We start from the raw sequence: 15,200 nt of genomic DNA, 5'->3' as shown, positions 1-15,200 counted from the left end.
AAGCAGTGGTATCAACGCAGAGTACTGGTCATTATTATTATGAAGTCTATTCCTTCGCCTTTCGCGATGAAGTGGATTATTACGAGATCTCCTTTCAATGTTTATAATTTGTTGATCAGTAGGATGGCGGCGATTTGGGAATCGCTCCGCATAAGTACGGGCAGTAAGTCTGTAATTTCTACCACATTCGCCAAAGGTTATAAGAATATCGACTACTTCTGTAGGCGTATAATTTGCCATTTTACCAGAATTTTATCAGAGTACAAATGTTAAAAAAATACATAAACACTTGTGACTTTGGCACTAAATGGACAAAATTTTGGAGGGATACTTAGAGGAACTCCATCAGATGGAAAGTCCAAAATGTCTCGGTACTTTGCACCATTCAAGTTGCCTAAAGGGCAGGTTACGCTAAAAGCAGTTTCTTGAGAAGTAATTAATGAGTAATAAAAAATAATGAGAAGTTTGTTTTAAGACTAATTTCGAGTATTAACAATGAAAACGTGGTATTTTTATTGTTAATTTATTGCAGAATCGTAAGCATGGGTTCTCAGTAAGAGAAATCGAAGAAATTGAATTTCGTCAATTACAGCGCCATCTATCATGAATCGAGAAAAATGTTTCAGACAAATTGTATGTGTTTTTAGCCAAAGATTCCGAATATGCAATAAAAAATAGGGGTTCCCATTTAAGATTTCAAACTTGCCCCCCCTCACCGCCCAGGGGAAGGGGTGGGGGGGCTCATTTTAACGTCATTGTACGTCCCCCTCGAAATGACAAAATTTTGATTCTAAACATTTTTTCGTAGTGTGCTTATTTTTCGAGTTATTTGGCTGCCTAAGTTAAAATGGGTCACCCTGTATATATATATATATAAATAAATTTTTCATATTAATATCTATTATATATATATATATATATATATATATATATATATAACGTATTTTGTATTATTATAATCCAGTCTTTCGCAGTAAAAAGTTATGTTTAATAATTTAATTCACTTTGATAGTAAAATAATTATTTTATTTTGTGTTTCTAAAATATTCGCGATCAAAGATATTATTATTCATATCAAAATATGTTCTAAATATTATCAACGTGTTATTATTATTATTATTATTATTATTATTATTATTATTATGTTATAATAATAATAATTTTAAAATAATTAATAATTATAATATTATTATTATTATATACATAATATTATAGTATTATGTTACATATATAATTATATATATAATTTTTTATATTAATAATAGCTATTATTATTATTTATTATATATGACATATAAATTGTATTATTATAATCGAATCTTTTGCGGTACAAAGTTATATTTAATAATTCAATTCACTTTGACATTAAAATAATAATTTTATTTTGTGTTATTCTGAAATAGTCGATTAAAGAAATTATTATTTTTATCAGAAAAGGTATTATATTTTTATCACAATATTTTCATGACATTACTAATAATTAAAAAATATTCTATTTTTCTTTCATATCCTTCGTATCATCTATCTGGCAAACACAGGAAATCAGATGCGCGTACATCGTGTTACTAGTGGCCGGCTACTGGGTGACGGAATGCCTCCCGATAGGGATCACGTCGCTAATCCCAGTGGTGCTGTTTCCGTTATTCGGCATTCTCAGCACCCAGGAAACATGCGCTTGCTACATGAACGACACCATTATGGTTTTTATCGGCGGTCTGGTGCTTGCCATCGCCACCGAGCACTGTAATCTGCATCTACGAATCGCTCTGATTGTAATGAGAACACTCGGTTGCAGTCATGCGAGATTACTCGGCGGTCTTTGCACTGTAACCACTTTTGTATCTATGTGGATCGCGAACGCGGCAGCCACCGCCATGATGGTGCCCATCGTCTTTGCTGTTCTTCGCGAATTGGAAACGGTCGGTTGAATTGAAAAAGCGTCACAGTAAATTATCGCGTTCCATTCCATTATACCAATATCATAAGATGAAAGAGACGTTTCAAAGTTAGAACTCTAATTTTTATAAAATTACCCAGTAAGCAATTTGATAACAAATTGTTGCCAAATTGGCATCAAATTCGCTCAAAACTTGGTAACAAATCCAGTGCCATCTGTGTCCGCATTAAGCTTGTGTTTTGGTGACAAAGCTTGTTGACATAACCTGACAGCGAATTGACGGCAAAAGCCGAGCAAAGCTTGACATGATTTGACGTCAAATTGATGGCAAAAATCGACCAAGATCTGCGCAAGACAATCTGATAGCAGATTGTCAGCAAAAACCGAACAAATTCTGCAGCTTTTGGCCATTCATATAAAAGTATGTATTTAAATAGATTTAAAGCCTTAACCCTAAATAACAAAATGATGATAAGTTTTGGTCATAAAATGACCATTAGATAATTAGACATTATATAAAATCATATATTAATATGTTAAAACATATAGGTAAATTCAAATAACTTAATTTCTAAAATTAAAGATCTTTTTGGACAGAAATTGTTTGAATAAGTGAAAATCGAACAATTATCTGTCCGATTTGCCAAAAATCAATTCAATATCTGAATTTCCTGTATAGGAATTATGTCAAAAATTGAACTGATAGAAATATATATATTATAATATTATTAGCATTTTGTAGGCTTTATATACACTCATGACAAGAATTTGAATACGGGTATAGATAATGAATAACGCGCCGCATAGCGATAAGCGACTGAACTATTTTATAATACTTTGTAATAAGCTGCAGATTTTGTTCGGTTTTTGCTGCCAATTTGCCATCAGATTGCGCACTCTAGATCCTGCTCAGTTTTTGCCGACAATCTGATGTCAGTCATGTCAGCAAGCTTTGCTCGGTTTCTGCCGCCAATTTGCTGTGTAGTTATATTAGCAAGCTTTGCTTGATTCTTGCCGGCAATCTGCCAGCTTATCGGTAATAACAACTCTTGTACCAAATTTGTAGCCTTTTTGCTGACAATAATTTGTAGCAAGCACTTGGCAATATCTGTTAGAACAGACCTGGCTGACTGGGTAAATATAGAATGGCGATAGGAACCAGCGCCGTAAGTCTGGCGCAGATAAATTAAAATACAATTACTTGATGACCATATAGTAGGTATTTATTGATTTATGATTACTTAAAAATAAAAATTAAAAACTAAAAACGGATAATTAAAAATTAAAAGCGATCGTTTCGACCCTTCTTTTGGTCATCTTCAGCGCACGGACTAATAATAAAATTAAAAATAAAAATAAAATAACCGGAAACGCAGACCGGATCGTAAATGCATAGTCAATTAGACACAAAATGTCAGAAAACCATACGGCAAGGATCTGTCACTTCGTCATGGTAGCAAGCATCGTTGCTGTTGATAGGATGAACTCCTCGATTATTCGGTCGGAAGTTAACAAATCCAGTCATTATGCAAACTTAATGTTACATTTTCAATGATGCCTACAAGTAATAGGAGCGGTTTTGATGGATGATAATAAAAAAAATTGTTTGCGATACGTCGTTTTTTTTACAACAATTTGTTTTGCTTCATCTGATGAGTTTAACTAATTATAAAATTGTGCTAACGAAAGCCAACATATCAAGTTTAGTTATGTAATCTGTTAATCATCTAGTGCAATATGCTCTAAACGTTGTCTCACGTGTAAGTTGCTTTAAAGATCGTTCATCTACACGTTCTCGTATTATCATCCATCAAAACTGCTCCAATTACTTGCAGGCATCATTGAAAATGTAACGTGCCATCAAGCTTACATAGTGACTGGATTTGTTAACTTCCGACCCAATAATCGAGGAGTTCATCCTATCAACAACAACGATGCTTTTACCATGACGACATAACAGATCCTTGCCGTACGGTTTTCTGACATTTTGCGTCTAATTGACTATGCACTTGCGATCCGGTCTGCGTTTCCGGTTATTTTATTTTTATTTTTAATTCTATTATTAGTCCAAGCGCTGAGGATGGTCAAAAGAAGGGCCGAAACTTCCGCTTAAAATTTTTAATTATTCGTGTTTAGTTTTTAATTTTTATTTTTAAGAAACCATAAATCAATAAACACCTACTATGTGGTCATCAAGTAATTGTATTTTAATTTATCTGTGCCAGACTTACGGCGCTGGTTGCCATTCTATATTTAAGTTTATTAATTACTCGGAACCTTTTTAAACTATTTAATCTAGTTTTTATACATCTTTGATTCTTACATGTTTTATGCCTTTCTTTTAGTCATTACAATTCTAATAATCACATATTTTCTCGTTTCTCGTTGTCAGTTGTTTATATAATTATTTTGTATTCCACTTATAATGTTAATTAAAGTTATTACAGCTTGTTATTTAATTATATTATATTTTCATATTTGATTAAAATCTGGAATTATATTGCGTATATACAGCAAGGACTCGGAAAAGTGTTCGATATAAAGGAGGATCCGCAAGATCCAGATGCTGAACCGTAAGTATTAAATATTACAAATTTTATATATTTTTATATAGGAAATATTTTATATTTACATCATATATATATAGGTGAATACATAATTCGTAGTACAACCGGCAAAATACTGATTCATCATGAACAAAGTAAATTGAAATTGCAGAATGAAATTTTTTATATGGGGCTTCGTTTTTGATAAAATTGACTTTAAATATATTAGTTGAGTACGCATATACTTGACTAAGATGCTATTGAGCGGATCTTGATACAGACCATTATTTACTTTTTTACTATTATTTACATCTTTAGGCTTTTACTTATGAGGTCATATCAAAGCATTCATATATTCCGAAGACATCATCAATCTTGTACAATTAAAGAAAAGGATTGTACTGGCGTTCGAAACGTTAAAAACTCAAAACATACTGAAAAAGCTTCAAGATAATCTAGTGAGAAGAACCCAACTTTGTATGCAACTGAATGGGCAACATTTCCAAAAATTCTTAAACTGTAATAAAAGAAAATTTTTAAAAGAAAATATTGTATCATTTTAATTTACATATCCTATGTTAAAGTGCTGGATATTATAAACAGAAGAATCAATAGTAGTCTGTATCGAGATCCGCTTAACACGTTTTAGTCAAGTGCATGCCTATTTAACTAATATTTAAAGTCGATTTTCTCAAAAACGAAGCCCTGTATGAAAAAATTTCATTCTGCAATTTCGACTTATTTTTTCACGAAGAATCAGCCTTTTGCCGGTTGTATCACGAGTTACGGACTACTCTGTATATATACAGGACGTATCATTTTAAGTGATACAGCTGAATATCTCTTGAAGCAAAAGATTGGAAAAAATGTTTCAGACAAAAGTTGCATGATTTCGAGGGGGCCACATGATAAAAATATGGACTTGACCTTGAGTGACCTTTTCAAGGTAAGGTCAATGTCATCGATGTTTTCTTAATCGGAACCCCCATTTTTTACTGCATATTCTTGTAGCTTATCTCAAGAGTTTTTTGAAACACTATAATAAAGTATTTTTTCATTAAGTACTTTTTGAGTTATTTTATATTTTAATTTAATATAAAAAATAAAATATCTCCTAACATATTTAGTTTTCGATTATCTTCCCGTAATACTTTTATGTACAGAATAATGAGACAAATAAATTAGTGTAAAAAAAAACAAATAATTGTTTAAAAAAATACATTGTAAATAATTATATTTTTCTTAAAAACAATATTTTTTTATACTAATTGATTTTTCTGCTTATTCTGTACATAAAAGAACGGTAACATTATCGAAAACTAAATATTTTACGAGATATTTTATTTTTTATATCAAAATATGTCAGATTAAAATATAAAATATGTGCTTAATGAAAAAATACTTTATTATAGTGTTTTGAAAAGCTCTCAAAATAAGCTACAAGAATATGCAATAAAAATATGGGGTTTTATTTAAAAAAACATCGATGATATTGACCTCACCTTGAAAAGGTCATTCAAGATCAAGTCCATATTTTTAGCAAGTGGCCCCCTTGGAACCATAAAACTATTGTCTGAAACATTTTTTCCAATCTCTTTTACTTTAAGAGATATTCAGCTGCATCACTTAAAATGATACACCCTGTATAGGGTGTTTCACATAAAATGCTACAAAGTGTTGTCTCCGAAAGTTAAAAATCAATTCTTTGCAACATTTAAAAAATTATAAAGGTAGAATAGCCACAAATTGAATAGTTTACGAGATATTTTATAGTATGTGTAAAATTATGTCAAATGAAAGTGTAAAAAAAATGGTTTAGACAAAATGTATAAGGTTTTAAAAGATAAAAAGTTGATAATCTTGAATTTTGATTTTAAAATAATTTCTCTAGGTCATGTAAAGATCAACATAGTTTTTTTAAAATGAAAGCATCTCAATTTTTTACATAAAAATCAATTCTTTGGAACATTAAAAAAATTATAAAGGTAGAATAGCCACAAATTGAATAGTTTACGAAATATTTTATAGCATGTGTAAAATTATGTCAAATGAAAGTGTTTAATCTTGTAAATTATTCAATTTTTGGCTATTCATACTTAACCTTATAAATTTTTACGCCGAATATTGCCGAAGAATCGATTTATAAAAAAAAATTAAAGTAGTTTTATATTTAAAAAAATTAATTGTTCTTCATATGACCTTAAAAATGACTTTGGTTAAAATTCAAGATTATCATCTTTTTCTTCCTCAAATCTTTTATAAATCATATAAATTTTGTGTAAAATATTTTTTTTGTACAATATCAAGTTTTGAAGAAAAATACTTTGTAATACTTTATATGATACATCTGTATACTTAACTATTTATATACCAGATGTCCCATTTTAAATTATGCATTTTGATATCTTTTCTGTGACTCGTTATAGACAAAAATTTTTCAAACAAAAGTTGCATGGTTTGAAGGAGACACATAAAAATGGACTTGACTTTGAATTAAATAGAGATGCTCAAGACCTTTCCAACCTATAACAATAGTACTTTTCTTTGAAAATTATATATGTTTTGAATAAGTGTCTCCTCCCCCCCCCCCCATTTTAAATAACGCACTTTGGAAACTTTGCATCTCTGCGATAGTTTCTTTTGCACTCATCAAGCACTAGAAGTATGTCGACAATCTCATTCGCGTTGTAATCAGGCATACTAATCAGATACCAGATAACCCATAACGGTGAAAACAACTGAATAAACTAAGAAGTAACAAACGAACTGACAATCGATAGATGAACAAATACGTAGATAATACACGAGTGAATAAATAACAAATAAAATAAGTGTAAAAAATTCAAAACTTAGCAAAAATGTTAAATAAAATAGCATTAATACAGGTCACTGGAAAAATCTTGACATTGTCTACAAGTTAATACAAATGAATTTGTATGGTCCTTTCCAAAAAAAATCACGATGATTTTCACTTGACATCCAGAAAATATTTTAGTCTCCATTATTTCTCTCCCTTAATTGCCAACTAAAACGCTTTTATAAAAAGATACTAAAGTGCATCATTTAAAATGGGACACTTACTCTCGAAACACTCGTAATTTTCAAGAAAAAGTACTATTGTTACAGATCGTTGGAAAGGTTTTAAGCATTGCTATAAAAATCTGCATTCATATATATATATAGGGTTAATAATAGAGTATATAATAAAATACATAATAGAGAGTTATATACATATATATATATATATATATATATATACATACATATATTTATATATTTATGATAATTTAATTTATGACATTAAATTAAATTCTTAGTACGCTTCCGATACTATGGTAAAAGAATTTATTTTTTCAGAGATATAAAACCGACAAAAGTGACAAAAGCTTATCTGTTTGCGGCGGCGTACGCTTCGTCATTCGGAGGTACCGGAGCGCTCGTCGGTACCCCGACAAATCTCGCCTTCAAGGGTATCTACGAATACAACTTTCCCAATGCCGACCCCATTACTTTCGGTGCTTGGATGGCTGCCTCGATTCCGCAAATGGCCACAAACTCGTTTCTACTGTGGTTGTATTTACGAATCGCTTTTCTGGGGTATCTGAGACCTCGCAGCAAGGATGCCGAAATGGCTAGAATCGGCGCGGAAGGCGAAGCGATTGCGAATCAGGTACGACGAGAAAAGTTTTTTTTTAATCTTCTTATTTGATTAATAGAACAAGTAGCGAAATAATTACAAATATTAACTATTTGTGAAGAATTTCTCTCTTTCAAAGAATTTATCTATATATTTGAATAACAAGATTGAATAATACAATTAGATAAATAATATGAGTTATTCGATAAACACTGAAAGACTATTTATAATTAATAGCGAAATTTGGTTTAATTCAAGATTAAAAATTTAATATTTTTACATAACGCAAAAGAGATAGAATATATAATTAATCTTGTTGTTAGACAGATTTGCTCTTATTTAAAAGTTTACATTATCCGCAAACCGGTAAAGAAATATATTGTTATAGGTAATAAGTCAGAATCTTAAGAATTTAGGATCCATAACGTTTCATGAGATCTCTGTCGCAACACTCTTTCTGGGATGTATATTCTTGTGGGTGTTCAGAGCTCCTGGATTCGTCCGCGGATGGTCGGAAGTTCTGACAGATGTGTAAGTTTCAACTTCCCTACTGTTATAAAATGAGAATTTTCAAGGAAAAGATACAAATTGTTTGATCTATGATTCATTATAACAAACAAATTGAATATAAAAGATTGAAATATATTATAATTATATTACATGTATATATGTATATACATACATACATTTAATAATTTATGCAGAATATCTCACTTCCGTACAATATTTTAATAGCATATCCTAGAGGTGAAATGGAGTCAAAAATACTAATAATATTGAGGCTACAGCAGTTTCTCAGTTATAAGTGATCAAAGTTTACCAATAATATTACGTGTTAACACATAGAAACCGCGCTCTCTGGCTCGTAACTGTACTTACATACGATGTGTCATCCTGTATTGACTTTTACAAGATAGGTAACAAATCAATCGAGGTAAAAGTGCATAAAAACGGACGCAGCTCCAATAACCTTGGCCTTGATATATGTATATTGTCAAAGTTATGACCCTGAATAATCTCCAAAAGGTTTCAACTCGTTTTTTATTAAAAAGTTATTAACAATCTAATTATATGATAAGAACAAGTATTAAATGCAAAAAGCAATGATGATGTACATACTTTGATCAATCTAGTTTAATCGTTCTTCGTCTTGTAAAGTAGACCCAAACCAAATTTTAATTTTAAATCAGAGATAGGTTTGGGTTAGGTTATATCTTTCAGAAATGGAGCCCTCCCGTAGGGGGGGGGGGGGAACCCACTGTGTCCATATACTTTACAACGCGAAGCGAGGTTCATCTCACAGTTGTTGCGTGGATGGGAAAGTGTATGCGTGGACACAGTAGGTTCCGTTCCCCCTATGGGGGATCTCCACTTCCGGAAGATATAACCAGACCTAAATTAAATAATTTTAAATCAGAAATAGATTTGGGTTAGGTTATATTTTCCGGAAGTGGAGCTTCCCCGTAGAGGGACGGTACCACTGCGTTTACGCATTCACTTTCCCATCCACACAACAATTGTGGGGTGGACCTCGCTTCGCTTTGTAATATATATGCGTGGACATAGTGAATTCTACCTCCTCCCTCTCCCTATGGGAGAGGGCTCCACTTCCGGAAAATGTAACCTAATCCAAACCTATTTCTAATTTAAAACTGGACTTTGCGCAGAAAGTTGAAAATTCATGTGAAATCGTATAATTATAAACCTTGTTTAAATAGTCAGAACTTTTTTTTATTAACGGGCGATGGAAAAGGTCATTGACCTTGACCTCCTGTAAGGTCAAGGTCAACGTCAAGGTCAACCGAAAGTCATTTAGGATAGGGCATGTAAAGATAAACATTTACCAAATTACGTTTTATTTATACTCCGTCCAAAGAGAGAATGACCTCGGTCCCGACAAAAACTCGTCCGTTTCGCGCAGGTCTCCACCCACAGAAATCTACAAATACGGTATTGAATATCTCGCCATGTTCTCCCCACTTTGACCGCTTATGTGTATACCGAGATCATTCTCTCTTTGGATAGTGTATAGTAAACTTTTTGATAATAACTTTTTAATACAACAAGCTTAAAACTTTTTGAAGGATACTCAAGATAGTGACCTTGACAACATATGTCAAGGTCAAAGTCATTAAGGCTGGGTCCGTTATTATGCACTTTTACCATATTAGATTTATATTTCTATTTAAACATAATAATTAATCAAGCATTTAATATGTTATTTAAGAAAGAATTAAATGTTTTACATTCAACACTTATAGCTCGTTAATATTAGCTGACCACTGTACATAGTATTCACACATATAAGAAACAATAAAATCAACTGTGCAGTAAAAATCAATAACAGATGACAGATAATCAATGACAGATCGGTACGTGTATATATGTAGTTATGAGTTTGAATGCGGAGTTCTATGTGATATCATTGGGAAACTTTGAACGGTTATAATTCAAAAATTATTGCAGCCTCAAAATTTTTGTATTAGAATTGTTGACTATTTTATTTTTAATATACATTAAAATATTGTACGAAGGTTGTGAGACATACTGTATATGTAATTTTATAATAATTTATATAAATATCTTTTATAAAAAATTATATAAATTATATACAGGGTGAGGCTGATAAAAAGTTCACCACATTTTTCTCATAAACGGTTAAAAATATGGGAAAATACCCATCATTAAAATTGTAGGACAAATAGGGGGATATATTATGACTTTAAGTGATCTTAAGTATCCTTTTCACACTATAATTTAAAATTTCCTTCTTTTAATAAAAAGGAGTACTTTTGAATCATTGATAGTACTTAATGAACTTAAAAGATATGTCAACCTCAAAATAATGTTGACTTTGGTATATACAATATGTTCTCAAGGTTATGTTCCTGATCAACATTCGAAAGCCATCGTCCATTGTTTATTAAAAAGTTATTAACAAAAAAATGGAAGAACATACCAGTTAAAATCAGTGCTAAAAAATGTAATTTGCCGATATGTCTGAAGAAAACAATATATATATATATATAAGCGGGGTATGAGTAGGCATTTCGGGTGATATGGAGTAGACCTTGCTTCGTGTGAAAAATTGAAAACCTATGTGAAACCGTGCAATAATAAATCTTGTTTCGCATTTAAAGCATTTAAAGGAAGTAGTGAGGTACATATTGCTTTGCCTGGAAAATTGGAAATTTATGTAAATTATATAATGATCGTAAGAAACGCATGAACAGAGAGGAGCTCTGCCCCTCCTTCTGTACTCTCACCCCCAAACACGAATTTAAATTTAGCGAGTTATTAAAAGATACGGATGGTTGTACGTCAGTTTCATAGAAAATATTTTTCAATGATACTGATTACTGTGTACAGAGCATGCAAATTAATTGCCTTTTCTATTAATCGCCCGCGATTTTTTAAAGTTGTTATTTTCACTTAAGAGCCTTATTAATTTTAACTTAATTTATTAGTTTACGCCGGTTGAAAAATGGCGTTAATTTTAATAGATATTTATTTATAGGCAAATGAGAAGTATCGTGAGTGTGGAGTCTGAATAATTCACAATCACACAATAATAAGAGCAATCGCCCGCAAGCGAAAGACTCGGGTTTGATTTCCGATTCAGTGACTGCAGCCTCGATATTTTTCTCGCTTTTGTTTCTTCAGGAGAGTAAAGAGAAATTATTATAAATTTTGAATTGAGATTTTGAATATTCATTGCCCTATTCTAGGACCAAGAAAATTTTGTGCACAGTAATCAGTTTCATAGAAAAATATTTTCTATGAAACTGACGCACTACCATTCACGTCTGGTTTTTAATTGCCCGCGAATTTTTAAAGTTGTAATTTTCACTTGAAAGACTTACTAATTTTAACTTAACTTAATTATTAAGTATATTATATAAATATAATTATATTATAATTACACGAGGATCTATCGTAGAAACTTGGCAGATTCGACGCCCGTAATCTTCGTATGCTTGCTGATGTTCTTCATCCCGAAGGAACCTATCTTTGTGCACTTTTGGAGGAAGGACCGTAAGGGCCTCTAAAAGCCGCAATTACTGAAGCCAGTATGGACTCGCGATTCGAGTAGCAAGTTACTTATTAAGACTCTTCCTCAAAAGGTAAGAGTAGCTTGTTACTCGACTCGCTTTCCCGCTTAGCTTCGGACATGTCTCGCGTTGATGATAGTGAAATTTTGAATGACTGTGTAGTTTTCAGACGACCGACAAGACCGTCCGAAGGCCTGATCACGTGGCAGGTGATCCATAGAAAAATGCCGTGGCAGCTGGTGTTTCTATTGGGCAGCGGCTTTGCCATCTCGAAGGGCAGCAGCATCTCCGGACTCGCTATGAAAGTAGGGCTGGCTCTAGTACCCCTGAAGGAATTACCTCCTGTACTGATGCTGGGCGTTGTTCTTTTGTTTGTCGGTACTATAACTGAATTCACTTCAAATGTCGGTACGGCTAATATACTTCTGCCCGTCGTCGCTCACATGGTAAAAGTTCACGCAAATACTAGGATAAATCCAAAAGTAAAGTTCTCTGTTTTATTGCAATTTTTATTTACAATTAATAGACAATATGAATTTATCGCGTTAAAATAAAAGTTAATAACCACTTTTTAATATAGTTTTTGGCACGAGTTTGAAAATTTCCTCGGTAAAAATCCGGCTCTTGATGTTTAAACCATGTTTAAGGATTTTATACTGCTCCATCATCAAGAATAATTCGAAGAAAGAGGCTTGGGTTTTTTTCTCTCTAGAAAAGTCCAGGCCTTTTTTATGAATTTTCCTCATGATAATGCCCTTACTCGTGATAAGACCTTACTCTGTACATCTAAATACATCAATCTTTTCGAAGACTATATTGAAAAGTAGTCATTAGCTCGTATTGAAAAATAGTCATTAGCTCATTAACATAATTCATAATTATAAGTCTACTTTATCCATAAGTGGTAAATAAAAGTCGTAATAAAATAAGGAGTCTTACTTTTTGATTCATCCTAATATTTGTTAACGCAAATAATTTTTCATATAAGTAATATTTTATATTTACACTCGAAGTGCGTGGCGATGAAGATACATCCATTATATCTGATGATGCCGGTGACTCTGATGTGCTCGTATGCGTTCAGAATGCCGGCCGCCACACCACCAAATGCAATCATAACCGTCGCGGGCCACTTGCAAACTCGGATGCTAATAGCGGCGGGATGCTTCCCAGCAATGTACAGTCTGATAGTGCAAGTTATCCTGTTCCCCATTTGGGGAGCATTTGTCTACGGCATCGGAGAATTTCCGGATTGGGCAAAACAGCCATGATATCGCTCAAAAGCTATAAGTTTCCGCTGTTCGTTTAGCTAATAATCCTCACTTATACATAACGATAACTGACTAAAAAGTATACTTATCTGTTATTTTATCAAATTATTTTTATGTTACTAGAATAGAATTGATTAATCACAAGTAAAATGAAAGTCATACCGTCAAATGACACGCAATTCTGGCAACTAAATTATTAATTAATTAATTATCCATTAATTAGCTCTACGTGGAATTAATACCAAATGTATTATATATTATAACTTTTATAAAAAAGATTTATGTTAATGATATTATCGAGAAAAAAAGTTTTATGTCATAATTATAATAGTGATATCATTAAATAATTGCTGACAATGTTATAAAAAAGAAATTATTTTTCAAAATTTTTGAAATAACTTCGTCACGCACTTGATCTCTTCCTTAAGAGAAAAAATGATTTAGATATGTATACACAAAATTTTAAATACACAAAAAATTTACTACGATTTTCAACCTCAAATTGAATTGGCCTTTAGAGAACAGAAATGCTGGTAAAAGTTTACAAAAATTTACACAACACAAATCATTTTTCTTTTAATATATGTATTGTAGATAGAACATTCCTAGATAATAAACGCTTTGAATTTTGCGAGTCTCTTTTGGTTTCTGAGATATGCAATTTTGAAATATCATAATTCTTGTACTTATTTGTATCATAATTTCGTTATATCCTATATGTGTGTTTATATTTCTTTTGTTTACATTTACTCGTTATTGGGTTACTGTCAGTTTCAGGGTTATTGTTTAGTTTCGTTCTACAAAGGAGTCCGCACACTTCTTATAGGAAATGGTTTTCGGTGAAAATAATCCAAGCCCAAGACTCATTATGTGAAGATGTCTGCAATACGTATCTCATCCAGAATATTTCAATTACTCGCGTTCATAGAGTTCAAATGATTGCCTAATCATTACTAATGATTATAGTTCTATTAGCTGCTTCTTGGCTTCATTTTATGTATAGAATAAAATTAGAAAATATGGAGACAAGATTTTAAAATTAGATCTCTTGAATGATATTGCATTACTCAAGCTAGTTTCCCACGATACTATATATTTTTCGTGCAAGTTTACTTGCGAAAAGCCGGCCACCGCGTGCAGGCTACGCAACGAGAAAAGTTGCTGCGAGTAGCGTTGATGGTTTTCGTTGATAGAACGAGTGCTATTTTCTCTGCGTATTTTGTTGCTAGGCATTATAAACAGCCAATGAGAACTAGCGACTAGATTATGTGATAAAGTTGATATGATTTTGTTTTTTGGTTATTATTATTAGAGTCACGGTTAGGTCCTACACCACTCGTACACCCGTTTTCTTTCAAAAACTAACCATTTTAGAGAAAAATGTTTTCAACAAAAATTGTATAGTTTTGAGGGAACATAAGATGGTTTGACTTTGGATGGTATCGTTAAGGTCAAGTAAAGGACACCTTTAATTTCTTAAATGGAACAACCCTATTTTTTATTGCACATTCTTGTAGCTTACCTCGAGAGCTTTCCAAAACACTATAATAAAGTATGTTTTATTAAGTACTTTTTCAGTTATTTTATATTTTAATCTGACATATTTTGATATAAAAAATTAAATATCTCGTAAAATATTTAGTTTTCGATAATCTTACTGTAATATTTTTATGTACAAAATAATGAGACAAATTAATTCGTATACAAAAATAATTGTTTTTAAGAAAATTATTTACAATATATTTTTTAAAACAATTATTTGTTTTTTTTTTGCACTAATTGATTTGTTTCATTATT

The 15,200-nt window shown here is 31.7% G+C and overlaps 1 protein-coding gene across 1 annotated transcript in view; it reads left to right on the top strand.

Moving 5' to 3' along the window:
• LOC138943095 (protein I'm not dead yet-like) overlaps window positions 1-13,403 on the top strand; it is a 17,218-nt gene extending 3,815 nt beyond the window's left edge. Inside the window, exons 2-8 of the mRNA XM_070313613.1 lie at window positions 1,539-1,919; window positions 4,412-4,470; window positions 7,801-8,113; window positions 8,469-8,611; window positions 12,021-12,115; window positions 12,295-12,578; window positions 13,146-13,403. Of these exons, the coding sequence (XP_070169714.1) occupies window positions 1,539-1,919; window positions 4,412-4,470; window positions 7,801-8,113; window positions 8,469-8,611; window positions 12,021-12,115; window positions 12,295-12,578; window positions 13,146-13,403 (1,533 nt within the window). The remainder of the gene's footprint in view (window positions 1-1,538; window positions 1,920-4,411; window positions 4,471-7,800; window positions 8,114-8,468; window positions 8,612-12,020; window positions 12,116-12,294; window positions 12,579-13,145) is intronic.
• Window positions 13,404-15,200: the final 1,797 nt, after the last annotated feature.

The sequence above is a fragment of the Polyergus mexicanus genome, unplaced genomic scaffold (assembly GCF_030449975.1).
Source record: "Polyergus mexicanus isolate NDT 795.1 unplaced genomic scaffold, iyPolMexi1.0 SCAF_25, whole genome shotgun sequence".
NCBI classification, from domain to species: domain Eukaryota; kingdom Metazoa; phylum Arthropoda; class Insecta; order Hymenoptera; family Formicidae; genus Polyergus; species Polyergus mexicanus.
The sequence above is the reverse complement of the archived record's forward strand: the minus strand, read 5'-3'. Positions and strand labels throughout refer to the sequence as shown.